At 50.7% G+C, this 19,873-nt stretch overlaps 2 protein-coding genes across 2 annotated transcripts in view; one reads left to right on the top strand and one right to left on the bottom strand.

Annotated features, from left to right (window-relative positions):
* DIP2B (DIP2 acetate--CoA ligase B (putative)) overlaps positions 1-19,873 on the bottom strand; it is a 792,630-nt gene that overhangs the window by 327,930 nt on the left and 444,827 nt on the right. The window lies entirely within an intron of this gene.
* Positions 1,306-3,111, top strand: LOC147749116 (uncharacterized). The gene has a single exon (XM_086952304.1). It carries the CDS (start codon positions 1,306-1,308, stop codon positions 3,109-3,111), a length of 1,806 nt encoding a protein of 601 aa, XP_086808430.1.

Genomic DNA, 19,873 nt, shown 5'->3' with positions numbered 1-19,873 from the left:
TGTATGAATAAACCCACACGGATTCCAGTGATGGATTTATTAATCCATGCACCCAGAGGGTACCTTAGAGGTACCCCCTGAAACCTACTAGTCCTCTAGTGTACTAGCTGACTGGTCCTGTCCAGCCGGCCACCACAGACAAGTTTCTGACCCCTTTCAGGAGGTGAGAGCCCTGCTCTCAGAGGTCAGAAATAATGCCTGCTCTTGTAGGAGGTGTTCACACTCCTTCAAAGAAGATGGCTAGTAAATTAGTGTGTCAAGGCAGGAAGCTTCAAAGAACCCACTGCCTTTGATATGCACGCTTGGCTTCCCCCAGACCTGGAAGATGCCACCCCCTACCCTGAGGCCCATTTGGCACAAGGAAAGGTGGAAAAATTAGCTATGTAAGAGCGTGTTGCACTGCCAGGCAGGGCATGCCTCTAGGGTGAGCAGCCTGAAGTGAACACGAAGATAGGAATTCTATGTCAGGAGCGGAGGCTTCTGATTAGGCTGTAACTTTCTCCTTTATTTTGTACTCCAGCAGCCATAGAAAAAGGTATCAACATTTTTAAATAAACTACATTTCCCATGAGCATCAGGGAAAATGGAAACAGAAAAAGTCCCGGTCACTGTCCAATCCCAGGCCAGGGATCCTCATATATTCCTCTGCTGGCGCTCTATCCTCCTCTTTCTTTGCTGCTCCAGGAGCATACAGATGAGTGTCTTTCTTTACATTTTTTCTGACTGACTGTTATTGGCGAAATAATTGCTGGAATGTACCGGGTCGCACATGCTAACACGCTGATGTTTTATCCCCTGAGGGGTTGAGGCAGTGACTGTGTGTGTGCCACAGGGGCGTTCTCCGCTCCTTTCACAGTTGTATTCTCTCAGGCTCTGTGCGGGGCGGCCTCCCGCCGTTAGGGGACCGTGTATCTTTCGCTGCCGCTCTGAGGAACTTACCCCCCGCTGGGCGCGAGTCGTTGAGTTCCGCTTCATGCTCGCGTCGGGAGAAGCGGCTCAACGGACTCGCGCACCACGGGGGAAGACTGGTGTGATTTTCTAATTCTAATTTGGCAGCGCTAAGGCTACAATTCTGTATTCAGAGCCCCTGCCTAGAGCCTGAACACCCGCGAGGCGGGTACGATATTTACTGCGATTTCGGGACCGGCCCAGGCAGGCTTCCTTTTAGTGCCTCATAGCAGAGGCTGTTGGGTCCCAGTTTTCCCTGATACTTACCCCGCTGCGGTGGGAAGACATATATCTCAGGGCTCTGTCCTGTTATTACCCCCTAATTGACTTGGCTCCTTGCTGTTGCACAGAGGCACTATGGAGTATGAAGAATATTATGAGGAGGAAGAGCAGCAGGTCATGTACTTGCCGGTAGATGACCATTTCTGCCAAGTTATGGACTCATCCATTTTGAAGGCAGTGACGCGGGTGGTTGCACCCCTAGAGAAGAAGATAGATCAACTTCAGGCACAGTGCCAACCCCTCGGGCAAGGGGCAGACCTTTCGGGGCAAACGGACACCATACCTCCGGGCCAACCATCGACGAGTACCACAGAACCCAAGAGAAAGCGCTCTGAGGACGCAGGGGTGGACTCTTTTTCGCGCTTGAAAAAGGCTTTTTTAGACGCGAAAACTACGGATACCCCTTCGACCTCGAAGGAGGCGCCGACTGGAGACTTGGGGGCGGGTCAGGACGATGTGGCCACCGTCGACCCAGACGAGTCACCCAAAACCTCGGATGGAGATGGGGAACCAGAGCGTTCGTGGCCTCCCGCCCAGCCCACCCAGGCGGCAAGCTCCGACCGAAGTTCAGACATGCTCAACCCGGACGAGTTGCTCCACCCGCGCTCATCGCACTGGGTTCCCGCTCCCAAGGTGGCGGCATACATGGCGGCCAGGCTTCGTAAGCCTTTGGACCAGGAGGTGCATAGTTGTCTTCGGGCAGAGTGCCCGCGCCCCACCTTGGAGGGTAAGGTTACGGTTACCCCAGAGATTTACCCCAAGATGTCCACCTTCCTCACAAAGTTTGTGAAGGACCCCAAGAAGGGCATTGACCGATCTTGGAGGTCCTGCCAAGATAAACTCTTGGATACGGCGGGGCCTTTGGCAAAAATCTTAGACATGGCCGAAGACGCCAAGGCCTCGGGAACCCTGATTTCCCCGGAGACCCTTTCCGGTTGGGTGCAAAGGGCGATTATCTTCCTGGGGAATGCGAATGTAGCCATTTCGACGGAGAGGAGAAGATCTATTCTAATCAAGATAGACCTGAAGTTGGGGGAACTTACCACATCTGAGGCAGGTCCGATGGCGGAGGGTAACCTCTTCGGGGACCCGTTTGTCAAAGAACTGGGTAAATTTGTAAATACATTTAATTCTCTGGACAAGGCCCAGGTGTCCGTGAAACGAATCTTCACACCACGTGTTTTTGGTGCAGCCAGTCGAGGAAGGGGCCGCTCGTCTGGCAGACCCAATAATAGAGGCTCCTACAAGCAGGGCGATTCTCACAGGGGCCAATACCAGGATCCTGACAAGTTCGGAAACTTCTACCAGAGCAGAGGTTATCCCCGCCGCCGCGGTGGAAGAGGAAGAGGAGACGGCGGCTACAATAATCACAAAGGTGAGACTTCAAAATGTGAAGGGCCTGAAAGTGGGGGGCAGACTCCAGTTTTTTCTTCAGGCATGGTCTTCGATCACCTCCGACGCCTGGGTCTTACAGACCGTCGCAGGGTTCCAAATAGAATACTCGGGACTCCCCAGGCAGATTGTTCGCCCCAAACCTATCGGCTTCACGCCGGACCAATGCTCGTTGATAGACAAAGAAGTTGCGGATCTCCTACCGAAAGTGGCTATTGTGCAGACGGAGCTGCACCCGCGAGGTTTCCTCAGCAATCTTTTTCTTGTGGAGAAGCAGGACGGGGGCTATCGCCCAGTGATAAATCTCAAGGAATTCAATGGCTTGCTTATTTACCTCCATTTCAATATAGAGGGTATTCACCTCCTGCGGGATCTGCTCAGGAGGGGGACTGGATGGTCCGGCTGGACCTGAAGGATGCCTACCTCACGATTCCCATCTTCGCTCCCCACAGGCGTTTTCTTCAGTTTCAGTGGGGTCAACAGGTTTAGGAGTTTGCCTCCCTTCCTTTCGGACTGTCGTCTGCTCCGTGGTTTTTTACCAAGGTGCTGCAGCCGGTGGTGGAGCGCTTGCGCACGGAGGTCATCCGTCTTATAATTTATCTGGACGACATGCTCCTCCTGAATCAATGTCCACAGAAGTTGCTGGTCCACCATCAAAGGGCGGTCAGCCTTCTGGAGTCCTTGGGGTTCATTGTCAACCAGGCCAAATCGGACCTTCTCCCGTCGCACAGGATGCAGTTCCTGGGTTTTCTGATAGACTCAGTGGAAGCCACCTTATCCCTGCCTTCTCGGAAATTGTCCAAGATCAGGCACGAGTTGAGATGCACTCTGGCACGTCAGACGATCCGGTTATGGCACCTGGCCAGGGTTGTAGGTCTCTTATCATCGTCCATTCAGGCGATATTCCCGGGGCCCCTTCAAGTAACTGACATGGGCATGGGATACCCTGGTTGGAATAAACCATCTGCCTTCTTTCATGGAAGCCTTGATAAAGGGATTTTGAATAAAGAAAAGTGTTCCTGTTCTGCATGTAAACTGTAATAGCGGCTAAGTTAAGGTGAATGGAAATATAAGCAAGGCCTAGTACCTGTAGATCAAGCAGGAAGCAGATGATATCCTGCAGGTTTAAGCAGGTCAATGTGCTTAGGAATGCAGTAGTAGACAAATCTCTTACACTTGGCCACACAGCAAGCCCATGTAGAAGGGATGCATACTTCGAAGACAGACATGCACTCTTGAGGGACATTAGGATAACTGGACTCTAGGACCTCAGGATGACAGATCAAGTTTTCTGGGTTGGAATGCCAGACTGTACCTGTGGTTCTGCATAAGAAGGTTAATCCAGTTATCAGCTTCTTATGGGGAAACACCATCTCTAGAAGGGTCGTGAACCATGCTTGTCTGGCCCACATCGCAGTCACCAGGTTGATGTTGAGGGACATTTGCTGAAGCTTTCAGACCACCTACGGAAGGAGTGGGAGCGGAGGAAAAGTGTTGGCAAATATCCCTGACTAATTCATTCATACAGCATTGGTCATTGACTGATGTTTGTGAAACCTGGAGGCAAAGCTTAGGCATTTTGGGCGGTGGCAAAGAGGTTGATCTCTGGAACCCCTCAACAGCAGAAGTCCAGGAGAAGGACTTGTCGGTTGAGTTCGCACTTGTGACCTTGTTACTGCACCCTGCTGAGGTATGCCAAATTGTTGACTCCAAGAAGGTAATTTGCCAGCAAGTGTTTCTAGTGGTGAAGAGCCCAATGCCAACCAATTTGCGCTAACACCCAAAGCCGTCGTTCGTGTGCTCTGCCTTGCTTTTTTTTTTTAACTACTACTTTGTGGATGGCCAGGATCTCAGGGTAATCGATCTGGAGGCCTCTTTGTTGTAGCAAGAACATGCCCTGAATGGTCTGTTGCTGAAGATGTGCGACTCATTCCGAAAGTGAGGCATCCATGATGATGGTCACCTGCAGAGCATGGTCTATGAAGGGACAGACCTGCAACAGATTGTCACTGTTCCAGCACAGCATCGAGTGAAGGGTGCAGACCCCTTTCCACTCTAGATCCTCCCAGTGACCCTTCACTTTTGGCCATTGTGTTGCCAGTCATACTTGGAGCAGGAACTTGTAAAGTCTGGCGTGGGGAACTATTGCTATGCATGAGGCCATCAATCCAATTAGGCGTATAACTGTTCTGACAATCTGGGTGAAAACAAGAGACGGCAACTGCTGAAATGTCTGCATTCTTGCCTGACTGGGGTAAGCCTTGCCAGGGACTGTATTGAGTATGGCTGCCAGAAAGGGTTGAAGTTGGGACTTGACAGAAGTTATCGTAAAGCCTAGGCTGTGCCAGAGGGAGATAGTGGTGTGGGTATTATTAACAAGACGTTGCTGTTTGCTCGCAGTCTTGATCAGACAATCGCCTACACAAGGGATTACATGAATTTGACTGCTTCTGAGATTGGTGGCTACCATGGCTAGGCATTCTATCAATACCCTGGAGACAGGGGTGACTCCAAATGAAAACACTTAGAACTGATAATGCTGACCACAAATCGAAGGTAGTGGTGATGGGCAGGATGAATGGGTATGTTAATGTAAGAGTACATATTGAGAACCATCACAAAGTCACCTTGCTGCAGTAGAGGGATGACATACTGCAGAGTGACAATGTGCAAATGTTCAGAGAGGATGCACTTGTTGAGGGGCCCAAGATCAAGTACTGGCCTTAGGAAACCGTCCCTTTTGGCAATGAGAAAATATAAATAGTGAACACACTTGCCATGATGTCGCAATGGTACTGGTTTAATTGCTCCTTTGACGATAACCTCTTTCTGTAGAAGGAGCTTGTATTGAGGGGAGGGTGGGTTTCTGGGTGGGATGCTTAGTGGTGTAGCAGTAAGCTCCAGGTGGTAACTGTGCTTTATGATGCAGATGGCCTATTGGTCAGAAGATATCTCTTCCCAGCTTGGAAGTAACCCTTTCATTTATACCCAGACAGGTGTAGAGTGATCGGAGGCATTTGCACTTACAGAGCCAGTAATAGCCCTGGGTACTATAGGGGTACAGGGCTCATGCACCTGTACCCTCACCACTGGCATAGGGCACCCAGCTAGAGGGGTAACTGATATATGGCAGGGCAGTGTTTTGTGGGCATGGCACACCGGGATGTGGTGCCATGGCAACTCTTCACTTTGTTCAGCACCAAGACACGCTGCCTGCCAAGGCTGTGTGTGAGTGTCAGGGTACAGAACCTCTAAGGGTGGCACAATAAGTGTTGTGGCCCTTAGAGGCCTTCTCTGGTCACAGTGCCCTGGGTACCTGTGGTACCGTTTACCAGGGTATGACATGTGGCCCGATATACCAATTGGGTTAGCTTTGGAGAAAAACACAGGCCCTTGTTACCTGATTGGCAGGGACCCAGGGTACATCAAGTCAAAGTGCATCAGTAGTTTGGCAAAAGTGGGGGCGTTACTGCAACAGAAACCCATTTTCCTACAATGATGGCTTTTTGAATAGTTTTGCCTTCACTAACCAGCTCTTGCCCACAAAGGTCTGTACTGCTCTGGGAGGTGTTGGAGAAATTCCCTCAGTGCCCTGTCTTATCAGGCCAGTAGGCCAATGGGGTAAGCACTCCATCAGTGTATGGCTGATTGCACTGCCACTCTTTTGCCTGCTGCATGAGCTCAAAGGTTTCGGATCGGTGCCGGACTATGGCTTGACAATTTGTTTCAGTGCCGAGCCGAGAGGCGGGCATCAGAAACATCGTCTCAGTGCCGACCTTAGCCCGGAAGTGGAACCGAAGCCTTTTGCTTCGTTTGAGTTTGATTTCGGGGCAAGAGGTGTTCGGTAAGTGTGGGCGCAAAATCCGTTCCGCTTGCGGAATTTGCAGATTTTCGCGATATGCGAATCTCCCGAAATTGCCGAAAAATCTGCAAATCCGCTCGCGGGCGGATTTACATTCTGGCAGGATGCTCCTGTCACCAAAATTAAACCTCCACAGGAAGCACTTACGTTGCTTACTTGTTGCAACTATTCTCTGACCCTGTCCTGACCCTAAACAGCCGGGTGCCCGAGGCAGGGTCAGAGAATAGTTGCAAATGGTGCCGGCAAGCTGCCAGAGTTGAAGTTGCTTACTTGCAACTATTCTCTGACCCTGTCCTGACCCTAAACAGCCAGGTGCCCGAGGCAGGGTCAGAGAATAGTTACAAGTACAACTAAGTCATGCATGCACGAGTTGAAGCTCGAATTAATCACGCATTATAATCAGCCCAAACAACTAGTGAGCACGGTCTAGGCTAGGCAGGTGTGCTTCCTCCTCATATCTACCGCCTACAATTAGATGTAATCCTTGATGGAGGTCTTTGCATCCACGAGTTTCTCGAGCGCAATCCTCGTGTACTTCCTGTGACCAGGAGGCTGCTTTCTTCTCATCTGCTGCTCTGATCAGTCTCTGACCCTTTATAAACAAGAGGAATGTGAATTTGCATAGAAGCCCCGCCCATTTGGCCCCACCACACACACTGGGGTATGCAAAGTCTTCCCGCCCTTTCCTCACTATGATGGACAGCTCACTCGAGGGACCTTGGCGCCTTTCGGCGCGGTGGCAAGAAATTACAGGCACACGTGGTCGCTGGAGACAAATCTTCTGGCCCTTTACGCAGATGTAGTGTAGCAAAAGCACTATACATTTACCCAACAAGGTAGCACTTACTGATTAGCCAGTAGAAAGTACTCCAGTTGAGTAGAGGTATGGCACAACAAAAAAATCCTTTGTCGTGATAGAGAGGAAGGGTTGGACAGACAAGCCCCATAGGCTGCTATTATGTGTCTGGACAAGGGATACTGTGCCTTTAAGAAACCCTCCAGAGACCCTCAGTATCCCATGAGGCACAGCCAAGGCAAGTTACTTTCAGTTCTTTTTGAAGGTGTATAAAGCCAGGCCTGTGGCATTCAGGATATCATTGTTTCATCCACCAGGGAGGAGGGTGGGTCGCTTATGACTATAACAGATACCCCTACTACAAAACTGGAGTTACAGGTAAGAAACTACTCCTTCTGTAGTAGGGGATCTCTGTGTATAGTCAATCTGTGAATAGAATGGCAAGCCCATCCCAAACAAACTAACCCAGCAGAGGAAGAAACAGACAAAACCACTACTGTGCAAATAAATTCCTCAGCGAAGCCTGCCCAACCTGAGCATCTGCTCTGGCGTCAGAGTCCAGGCAGTAATGCTTAGCATTGGTATGGACCGACTTCCAAGTGGCAGCTCTACAGATGTCTGCAATGGGAACATTACTCATGAAAGCCGCTGTAGCAGCTTTGCCTCTGATTGAGTGAGCCTTAGGCTTACCACCTAGAGTCTTGTTAGCCTTCTGGTAACATAGTTGAATACAGGACACAATCTATCTAGAGATGGACTGTTTAGAGGTGGCAAGACCAGTCCTGACCGATCCATTATTAACAAATAACTGATCCGATCTACGAATCTCCTTGGTCTTGTCTAAGTAGAATTTCAACACCCTTCTCACATCAACACCCTTCTCAACATCCTTCCTCTCCACCGGAGAGGAAGGATGTTGAAAAAACGTTGGTAACGTGATCGTTCGGTTCACATGAAAATCAGAGATCACCTTAGGGAGAAACTTTGGGTGAGTCCTCATGACAACGTTAGATGCATGGACACATTATTGGGCTCTTGGCAACACAGGGCCTGGATCTCACTCAACCTGCGAGCCGATGTTATAGCCACAAAAAAAGCTGCCTTCCAGGACAGGTGCTGCAGAGAAGCCTTATGAATAGGCTCAAAAAGGCTCCATCAATCTAGAGAGCACCCCATTCAGCTCCCACGGAGGCGAAGGATGCCTAACTGGGGGAAACACCTTCTTCAAACCTTCCCAAAAATCTTTGATGACAGGAATGTGGTAAAAGGAAGTTTGTGAAGAGCATTTCTGGCTGATCAGGATTATGAATCCGAAACTGGTCCCAGGATGCTTGTTTCCGGTCAAGGGAAGACATGGCTTGGCAGTTCGGGCTGGACTGTTCCCATCAGGCACAGGGTCAGACTGATTTGCATATGGCCATGTCTGAACTGGGGTGGCGGAGTGAGCTAAAGAATGGTGATGGATTAAACCCAGATCAGTTGACTGGGGGTGAGTGTTTGATTTGCTCAAACGCTCCGACCATCATCCCCTTTTGTATCGCTTTGTTCACCCTAAGTTGGCAGGGTATGCTCAGACGGGAGTCCCTTGCTCACTTTGCCACTGGAATCAAGATAGCCTGGCTGATGAGGATTGTGAATCCGAAACCGGTCCCAGTATGCTTGTTTCCGGTCCAGAGAAGACATGGCTTGGCAGTTCGGGTAGGACTGTTCCCATGAGGCACAGGGTCAGACTGATTTGCATATGGCCATGTCTGAACTGGGGTGGCGGAGTGAGCTAAAGAATGGTGATGGATTAAACCCAGGTCAGTTGACTGGGGGTGAGTGTTTGATTTCTCTAACGCTCCGTCCATCATCCCCTTTTGTATTGCTTCTTATACGGAGTCAAAGCTGTGAGGTGAACCTTAATAAAATGAAAATTAAGGCCAGATTAAGCCAAATGCAGCAAGTATGGAAGAATGACATCCTCCTTGCAGGTAGTAGGATCAGCATTCTTGGAAGTGCACCAAATGCAGAATCTCTTTCACTTCTAGGCATAGGAAGTCCTTGTAGACGTCTTTCTGCCTCTTTTAGTATCTCCATGCAGTTCTGAGGCAGGTGTAAATGTCCATACTGCACTAGCTCAGGAGCCAAGCTGCTTAACTCAATGATGAGAGGTTGGGGTGCACCATCTGCCTTCCGAACTTCGTGAGAAGGTCCGGCCGACACGCAAGTCGAAGATGCGGCAGGAGAGACCGGCGTAGGAGGTCGGTGAACCACCACTGCCGAGGCCATTCCGGAGCAATGAGGATCATCCTGGCCTTGGATTGGGACAGCTTGATTAGCACTGCTGGGATCAGGGGAATGCGTGGAAAAGCGTACAGAAAGCTGTTCGACCAATTGATCCACAGTGCATTCGACAGCGTCCCTGGTTGGTAAAACCTGGAGGCAAAGTCTCGGAATTTGCGGTTTTCTGCGGTGGAAAACAGATCGATTTTGGGAGTGCCCCACCTTGCGAAGATGTCTCTTAATACCTCGTCGTTTAAGACCCATTTGTGGTTTTCTTGAACGAGCCTGCTGAGCGCGTCTGCCTGAGCATTCTGCACACCTGGCAGATGTGTAGCAGTTATCGGCAGTCCCCTGGCCAACAGCCAGTTCCAGACCGCTTGCGCTTCCTGAGACAGTGTGCGCGTTCTTGAACCCACCTGCTTGTTGAAGTAATACATTGTTGTTGTGTTGTCCGTCTGTACAAGCGGGAACTGCTCCGAAAGGACGGGTGGAAGGCCTTCAGCGCTAGATGAAGAGCTCTGAGTTCCAGAAAATTGATGTGAGACGTGGATTCTGTCTGAGACCACGTGCCCTGTATCTGAAGGCGGTCCGAATGCGCTTCCCAGCCCATCCCTGGAGAGAAGCATCTGTCACAATGACCTGAGTCGGTATCTCCTTGTGAAACGGAATCCCTTTGAGGAGGTTCACTGGTGCACACCACCACTTCTGGGATTGTAGAGCGTGCTGAGACAGACTGATCCGGTCCTCCCAGCTCCCACGTTTCTGGTCCCACTGATCCTCCACACATTCCTGCAGCTGCCTCATGTGGAGGCGTGCATGTGGAGTGAGAAAGATACACGAGGCCAGCGACCCCAGGAGAGAGGATACCGTCCTCACAGTTGTCATTGGAGCTGCCATGAGAGTCTGAGCCTTCCGAAGGATCGATAAGCGTCGCTCCTCCGAAGGACACATGCTTGCCTTGAGAGTATCGATAGAGGCTCCTAAGTACTGCAGACACTGAACCGGAGTCGGAACAGACTTGGATATGTTGATGTGCAGACCCAATTGGTTCAACAGAACAGCCTTCCTGTTGAAATGAAGTTGTGCTTCCTGGAACGTGGATGCTTTGATCAGCCAGTCGTCCAGGTATGGATAAACAAACACCTTCTTCTTTCTCAGGTGCGCTGCAACCACGGCCATGCATTTTGAAAAAGTCCTGGGCGCAGACTTCAGGACGAACGGGAGTACTGTGTACTGATAGTGGTTGGTGCCGACTAGGAACCGCAGGAATTTCCGATGCTTCTTTGCAATCGGTACATGGAAGTACGCGTCCTTCAGATCTATGGTGCAAAGCCAGTTTCCTCGATGCAGCTGAGGATAGATCTGATGCAGGGACAGCATACAGAACTTTTCTCTGCAAATCTATTTGTTTGCTTGTCGCAAATCCAGAATGGGCCTGTACTAGTTTTTGTCCTTTTTGCGCACAAGAAAGAACCTGGAGTATAGACCCTTTCCCCTTTAAGACTGCGGAACAGGTTCTATCGCCCTTTTTTAGGTCGAGGGACCGTAGGCCAAGCCGGAAGTCGGGAGAATTATTGTTTCTTAGAGTGGCTGCTTTATCCCGCTTCTCTTTTCGTCTCTCCTCCACTGGCTGGCTTCCTAAACAGAGGCCAGCCATTGGAGGAGAGAGCCATCACTCCAATTTAACCCCGTCTCTTTCGGATTCGGGGGCGTACACTTTGCTGTTCTTTCGCCAGTGTCGTCATCCGTCACTCAAAACAACAAATACACGCCCCGAATCCGAAAAGGTTTCGAAATTTGCGGCCGCCATTTTGCTGTTCGTTAAAGATGAGGTAGGTCGCCTGCTCCCGCTGTCCTCGTTCCCGCCCCCTCCCGCTGTTCGCTGCTCCCGCTGTCCTCGTTCCCACCCCCTCCCGCTGTTCGCTGCTCCCACTGTCCTCGTTCCCGCTCCCTCCCGCTGTTCGTGGCTCCCTTGATGCCCTGAAGCTGGCGCCCTGCCCGGCTGGAGCCCTGCCCCAGCCCCGCCCGAGTGAGCAACTTTTCCCAGTTGAGCAAGACCCGCGAAGGGAGTAGAATAGGACGGATCTCCCAGCCCGCTGACACCCCGGTACCACTCGCCTGGACACCAGCAGCCCGTCTCCGTGCAAGGTAATGCAAATATGTCGTTATTTTCTTAGTGTCCGTCCATTCGAAGCCGGCTCTTCCTGGCCTCGCCAATGCACAGCCTGGTACCGCCGACGCACCGCCTGGTATCGCCAAAGTACCGACTGGACATTCATGTCTTTGTGCCAGGGCCCGGCTATGCAAAACAAAGTAGTTTTATTTTGCTTTAGTTTTGCTGCTGACACACTGTGCAAGGGGGCAATCCGAATTTGGCCCACACCGAGCTTTTTACCTACAAGCCCGAAAGACAAAGCGGCGCACGGGATAGCCAAGGCACGGGCGCTGTGGCCGTGTTCCATCGCCAGGTAGGTCGACGCCGCAGCATGGGTTGGCTGGTGTGGGGACGGCGGGAGTCCTCTGCCGGACAGGGCGCCCCTCTCCCCTGAAGCTGAGCCACGTTGCATCCACCTGGACATCTGTGGGCCGAGCGGCTCTGCTTTTTCTCTTCTTAATTCTGTTCCATTTGTATAGACTCCCGCCCGCACCCATCCCCCTTTTGTCACACCGAGTCCTCCCTCCAAAAACCGAGCCCCCAGCCATCGAATGCCGCCCCGGCAGACCGATGCGCACCTCCCCACACCTCTCCCGCAAACCTGCCTCCTTCCGTGTCCAGCATGCCAGACTTAAACGCAAACTTCACCATCTGGCTCGCATCCCCCTCCACCCCCTTATTGTCCTTGACCCACCCCCCCACAGGCGTCCTGCAACGCAGCCTGCCCCTTGACAGACCACACTCCTACTCCTTGTCCCCCTGACCTAGAACCCTCCGTGCCGTTAATTATTTTCTTCCCCATATTCTTGAGGGCAACTGTCTGCGCGGCACTCCAGCACCCCTCACCTTCGCGCCTGCAGTTCCCCCTGCACACCTCTCCCTTGCACCTCCTTCCATCACATGCGACCCTCCCCCCACCTTTCACATTCGAACCGACCGCCCCCCCAAACTCCCCGCTCGTAGCTCCGCTAAAATATCCGTCCGGTGGCATCCATCTTTATTCCCCGTGGGACCCCCAACGCTGTGCCCCACACCTAGTCACTCCGCCCAAGCGGGCCCCTCCTCCTGCCCCCAACCCTAAATTCGTGAGCCCAGCATCTCTTGGGGGGACGCGCTAACCTACGCTACAGATAGTGCACCAACTTGCACTAAAGAATTGTGACCGGCCCTTGCACACACTCTCAGCACCTCCTGAATCGCTGACCCATTAACGCCTCCCACTTGTGGTCAGTTGTCCTTTGCTTTGTAGTTAATGGTGTGGCAGCATGGGGTGAGATGAAGATAGACAAGAAAGATGGGGGAGAAGGTGGTGATAAAACCACGCCTGCAGCCCTGGAGCCATATTTCCTTTACTTATTTAGCAGGAAACCGAGTTCCACCGCGTCTGACCCCACACTGCCCCCGCTCTCCCCCCCCCCCGCCTAAATTGGACGAAGGGTCAATCGCACAAAGACTAGGGGCCAGCACCCTGCACAATTCTCGCCTCCAACATGCTGCATAATGACAGCACACTTACATCCAGCACCTTCACCCCACCCCGTAACCAAAAAAGGCCATTAGCAATAACTAACTTCATTCTGAGGTATTGGCTGGCGGGGGATTGGGAACATGGCAGCTCTTTTCTTTGTGTTCCTTTTTCCGATCGTGAGTTTGTGCGGCTGTGTGCGTGCACACACCCCTCTGACGCAAACCTGAGTATCACGGTCTTAAATCGAAGTGTTATTGACTTGTTCAGTCAAGTATGCGTGATTTGTCTCGGGGTGCATTGGAGATTGAAACGTTTCATTTCCCATTTTCCATGCATTCCAGCCCTGAGCTCGAAGTCCCATGGGGAGCGGCCCCTGACCTCTAAGTATCACCAGAAGCAGAGCAAATGCTGCAGAGCCAGGTCGGGGCACCAAACGGAAGGCTCAGCCTTCACGTGAAGCCGGAAATGCGTAGAGCGTGCGCATTAGGACATTATTGGCTTCATCTGACCTGCTGAGATAGGCCTTTCCTGCGCCTAATAGTAATAACAACTACTGCTAACATACACGCGCATGCGCTGTATCTTTCAGGTTGTCTAATGCAGTTATCGTGTCTTACTAACCTACCTCCCAGATTTAATTTTCATACATCATCTTTTTTGGCTCCAAAACAACAGGGACCATACTATGTAAGGAATGCCATCATTTATCTAACAAACGGCCGTTTATTCAGATGTACGTGTAGACTGCAAATATGTGATGTGTAAAGTTTTTGTTAGAATGCTGTTTTTTAACCCACTTAGTGCGGCAAATGAGGATTAGCAAAATATAAACTTCGGTCCGTTTTACTGGTAGTGGATAATCACGAAGTGTCTGTCAAGGCCGAGCTGTAAGCATGGGTGTTTAGTGCTTGGAAAATGCTTCTGGTACTCTGAACTGGAGAATGTAGTGGGGCATTACTTAACACAGCAGCACATGGCCCTGTTTTGGCACTATTTCCTTGAGTACAGCTCCTCTTCCATCCCCCCCCATGGAAGATAGGCTCTGTGTGTGTGTGTGTGTGTGTGTGTGTGTGTGTATGGCTGTGTGTGTGTGGCTCTGTGTGTGTGTGTGGCTCTGTGTGGCTCTGTGTCTGTGTGTGTGTTGGGCTCTGTCTGTCTGTGTGTAGCTTTTTTAGTAGGTGGCTCTGTGTGGGTGGCTCTGTCTCTGTGTGTGTAGCTTTTTTGGTAGGTGGCTCTGTATGGGTGGCTCTGTCTGTCTGTGTGTAGCTTTTGTGGTAGGTGGCTCTGTGTGGGTGGCTCTGTCTGTCTTTGTGTGTAGCTTTTTGGGTTGGTGGCTCTGTCTGTGTGTGGCTCTGTGTGTGGGGGCTTTGTGTGGGTGGCTGTGTGTGTGTGGGGTTGGCTTTATGTGTGTGGCTCTGTGTGGGTGCAAATGCAATAGGTCTCGCATTTGCGAGCGATTAAGCTGTTGGCATTGTAAATGTCAATGCCATTTATTTATGTTTTAAAAACAAAAAATAAATAAAAATTATGTCATGAGCAATGCCAATAGCTCTAACTTTAAAAATGTGTGTGGCTCTGAGTGTGTGTGTGTGTAGCTCTGTGTCCACGAATACTCTCTACTAATCTCTAACGCTCACCTATTGCCATTGTAAATGACAATACCATTTATTTAGTTTTAAAAAAATAATGAAAAAAAATGTCATGAGCAATGCCAATAGCTCTACCTTTAATAATGCAGAGACCATTGCATTGTAAATGTGTGTGTGTGGCGCTCTGCCTGTGTGTGTGTGGCGCTCTGCCTGTGTGTGTGTGGCGCTCTGCCTGTGTGTGTGTGGCGCTCTGCCTGTGTGTGTGTGGCGCTCTGCCTGTGTGTGTGTGGCGCTCTGCCTGTGTGTGTGTGGCGCTCTGCCTGTGTGTGTGTGTGGCGCTCTGCCTGTGTGTGTGTGGCGCTCTGCCTGTGTGTGTGTGTGTGTGGCGCTCTGCCTGTGTGTGTGTGTGTGTGGCGCTCTGCCTGTGTGTGTGTGGCGCTCTGTCTGTGTGTGTGTGGCGCTCTGTCTGTGTGTGTGTGGCGCTCTGTCTGTGTGTGTGTGGCGCTCTGTCTGTGTGTGGCGCTCTGTCTGTGTGTTTGTAGCGCTCTGTGTGTGTGTGTGTAGCGCGTAGCGCTCTGTGTGTGTGTAGCTCCGAGTGGATAGTTTTTTTTGTAGGTGGCTCTATGTGAATGACTGTGGGTGGCTCTGTGTGGGTGGCTCTGTGTGTGTGTGTGGCTTTGTGTGTGGCTCTGTGTGGGCGTAAATGCAATCGGTCAAGCATTTGCGAGCGATTAAGCTATTGGCATTGTAAATGACAATGCCATTTATTTAACGATTAAGCTATTGGCAATATAAATGACAATGCCATTTTTTTATGATTAAAAAAAAAAATCATGAGCAATGCCAATAGTTCTACCTTTAATAATGCGGAGACCATTGCATTGAAAATGCTTGTCTTAACAGGGTATCGGCCTCCGCTTGGAGTTCGCGTAGCAGGTATTGTGAGCGAACTGGTGGAATAGCTGGAGGAGGGCTGACAAAACGTAGACTGTATCCTTTGCAAACAATATTCAGTACCCACTTGTCCCGAGTTATTTTCCTCCACTCTGCCAAGTAGTTATGAATGCTTCCCCCCACCGGAGTGGGTAACAGAAGAAGGAGAATTAATCCCTCAGGGCTGAGACCCAGCCGGGTTTTTGGTTCCCGATGTGGACTGTTGATTGCCTCTGCCCCTTTGACGTCTCTGAAAGGGCTATCGCTGAAACATCTGTTGTTGCTGCTGTCCAGCCTGACGATCCTGCCCGCGCTGGAAACGCTGAGAAGAATAGTGTTGTTGGTATGGACGGAAAGTCTTGCGCTGTTCTTTAGGCTTCTCCAAGCCAACAGCCTTGAGCGTTTCAACTTCCGCCTTCATGCAAGACATTTCCTTGTCTGCATGGGCACCGAAGACCGTGGAACCGGGAAAGGGCAGGTTAGTAATCCGTTGCTGTGCCTCTGGTTTCAGGGAGGTAAGCCGCAACCAGGAATGGCGCCTCAGAGTCACCCTCTGACAGTATCCATGGGCTGCCAGGAGAGAGGTGTCCGCAGCCGCACTGATGATCTGATTTCACACCATCATGCCCTCATTCAGAACCTCTTGAAAGTCCTCGCGCTTGTCCCTAGGGAGGAGTTCACCGAACTGCTGGAGAGGCTCCCACAAGGAGCGATCATATCGGCCCAAGAGGGCAGTTGAGCTTGCTGCCTTCATGGAAGTGGCTGCCGTGCTGCAGTCCTTACTTCCCGCCGAATCTAGTCTGCGGCTTTCTTTGTCCAGTGGAAAAGTGGACGATGGAGCCGTAGAGTGCTGTTTCTTAGCTGCCACCACTATTACCGAATCCGTTTGAAGGAACACAGGATCAGAGTCCGGGGGCCTGTACTTCTTTTGAAGTCTCGATGGAGCCGACTTCACAGAGGCAGGCGTCAGAAACAGTTCCATAGCCTGTTCCTCGAAACCGGGCACTAACAGAAGGAGAGGTCGAGACAGTTGCTCTGTTGCAGCATCTCCAAGATTACAGAGGTGGAAGGGGCAGGCACAGCCAGTGCGATCCCCAGTTTTGCAGCTCCTCGCAATGGCAAGTCTTGAAATGTGGCGATGTCATCGACTGGTAAAACCCTTGTTGGTGGAGAGTTTGACAGGGTCGGCGAATATCTGCCACCACTAGAGGAATCCGTGTCCCTAGTGTACCTGGACTGCGAACTGTCGTGGCAGTGACGATGTCGAGGATCTGTGTCGGCTGCAAGAGCGATGTCTCGTACGAGAGCAAGATCTTGGCACAGCTGGAATCACCTGAACAGGCTGTGGGTGAGGCGGTGGTGGCATTGGCGCCAAAGGCAGAAGAGGCAGAGGTGGAGGAGGTGGAGGTAGAGGAGGAGGGATCGGCGTCCGAGGCCGTGGAGGCGACAGACGAGGGACCACACATTGTGCTGTCTCTGGAGACCTAGTTGGTGAATAAGCATGGGCGAATTTTGCGAATCTGGCGTTCGCGAATTTGCGTATTTGCGAACTCGCAATCCGCAAAATCCGCGAATTTCTCGTGGAGTTTTTTGTTTTGTTTTGTGTTCGCTCGGGTTTCTGCCAGTTCACGAGGGTTTTGTACCAGTTCGCAATTGCGTACTTACTTGTTGGCTCGCAACAGTTGCGACTTTGTTGTTTCTACGTCTGGTTCATCATTACAGGTTCACAGCACCCTCTGTTTCACCACTGCCACCCTCTGATTCACCCATGCCACCCTCTGGTACATCACTGCCACCCTCTGATTCATCACTGTAGATTATGGGGGGGAAAAGCAAGCACACTTGCCCTGCTTCAACTGACATAAAATAATTTGGGGTTGATTAATGTGTCACTGAATTTAAAGTTCCTGTCTGGCACCTGCTTCCTTATCTGTAATTTGCTTTCTGTTGCAGTGCAATTTTTTCCCCAGGACCTTTGTGGCCTACTTGTAGCTATTCTATGAGCCTGCTGTGAGGGTCAGAGCAGGGTCATAGAATAGTTGCAAGTAGGCAACTGAACTCTGGAGGGGCCCCTCAGGAAGCACTACAGGGAATGGTTACTAATGATGACAGAACTTTTGCACCTGCTGAGTGCTTTCAGTTTTGCAAAACTCGTTTTTCTGCAGAACAGCAACTGTAATGCCCCAAACAAACTTACTTGTGAAAGTTGATTTCTAATCCAAAAGTGATCCAAAGAAAGTCAAAAAGGCCTCAAATCCAAAAAAGTGCAGGCAAATGTCAACCTGAGGAGTTAGTCTGATAAAAATCATCATTTTCAGGTTTATGCTGCTTGCTGGTGGATTTCTTGTGCAGAATTGCAAATTTTGTAATTTCGCGAGTACGAGATTGTTGCTGCCCGCCGCATCTACATGTTCGCAATTGCAAACTCTCGCGATGCGTCGCCAAACACTCGCAAAATAACGAGAAAAACAACTCGGCAAACGCTGAATGACGGTAAGTGAACGCCACACGCCGCAATATTGTATCACCAAGCAAAAAAATCCGCTGCGTGCGAATTTGCGGATTTTCGGTAAATTCGCGAGAGTTCGCGGATTGCGAATTTACCGAAAATCCGCAAAATCCGCGAGCGGAACGGATTTTCCGCCCATGCTTAAAGGTGAATAGGTCCTGGAGTAGTCTGAGTCTGAGGTACGAATCACTCTCCTCCTCTTGCGGGCAGACCTCGAGGAGAGCGCTCCCGATGACGAACGCCAGTGCCGCCGTGATCTAGGACTGTCAGAAGTGGAAATGCTGACTACCAAGGGTGACAGGCTTCTCGATGACAAGCTCCTTCTAGATGTCGACTTCCTCCTCGACGTCGACTTTCTCGACGTCATGAGGGAAGAAGTCCTGGACGGCGACGATCGCCTTCTCGATGACTATCTGCGCGTCAACGTTGACGGCGAACGGCGGTGTTGCCTCGACGGCGAGCACCAGTGTCTTCGGGACTCAGACCGATGACGATGATGTGTCAACGTCGTCTGAGATGTCCTCGACGTCGACCTCGTCCGAGGTCTCGACGTCCTTCCCCCCTCGACGCCGAACGTCGACGTCACTTAGACCAGAGCCCTGGATCGACAGGGAGCATATCGTCATCATAACTTTCGACGCGACGTTATAGCCATCAACGTCGGCCGGGACCGGTGCCGTTTCTGGGCCTTCTTGTGACTGGGGAGCCCCCCAGAGGCCGATGCATAGGAAGTGAAGTAGACAGAGTCCCTCCATGCCCAGAGGTCCCACCTGAATCCTGATGTCTCCTCTGCTCCAGGCCTTGAAGATGATCTTCTCCCTGTCACGCAGGGTCCGCCTGGAGAAAGATTTGCAAATGGAACTGGAGTCAGGCACTTGTGAAGATGGAAGACAAGAGTATGCAAACCCTGTGTGAGTCTGAATTGGCCATCTTCCTGCCACACTCAGGCCACTTGTCAAATAAAGCTGGCATTATGACTAGAAATGGGTGGCTAGCCACTCAAAAAAGACAGCAAATGGAAGAGAAAGGCCCCAGATGTCGAATGAAACACAAACTTTCAAAAAATCTCTAAAAATGGAAGAAATACCAATAAAGGTAGAGCTCATTTCTCCAGGGTCCTGCTAGTAGGAGCCGGAAAAAAGAACTGAAAGTAACTTGCCTTGGCTGTGCATCATGGGATACCGAGGGTCTCTGGAGGGTTCCTTAAAGGTTCGGTATCCCTTTTCCAGACACATAATGGCAGCCTATGGGGCTTGTCTGTCCAACCCTTACTCACTATCATGACAAAGGATTTTTGTGAAGGGGAGTTTCTCTATGTGTGAAACTTAGCAAAGTGTGTACATTTTTATTTTATTTGGCTATCCTTTTCACTTCAAGATGAAGTGCTGGCCAGTGTAGCCTTGTTCATTGCAGGCTGCATTATTTGTATTTGATTTTCTCTTAAGTGTCTATGCAGGAATGCAGAAGAGGACAACTTAAGGGACTATTTTGATTGCTCCGGGGTCCACGCACATGGGCGGGACTTTCACAGATTATGACTATACACAGAGATCCCCTACTACAGAACTTTATTGCTTATACTTCCAAGGGGTTATATGGTTAAATAAGCCAACTATCGCACCACTCCAACTTTATCTTCTGATACCCCATTCTCTAAAATTACTAGAATCACAG

This window comes from Lissotriton vulgaris, chromosome 1_1 (assembly GCF_964263255.1).
Source record: "Lissotriton vulgaris chromosome 1_1, aLisVul1.2, whole genome shotgun sequence".
In the NCBI taxonomy this organism is placed as follows: domain Eukaryota; kingdom Metazoa; phylum Chordata; class Amphibia; order Caudata; family Salamandridae; genus Lissotriton; species Lissotriton vulgaris.
Note: the sequence above shows the minus strand (reverse complement) of the source record. Positions and strands in the feature narration are given on the sequence as shown.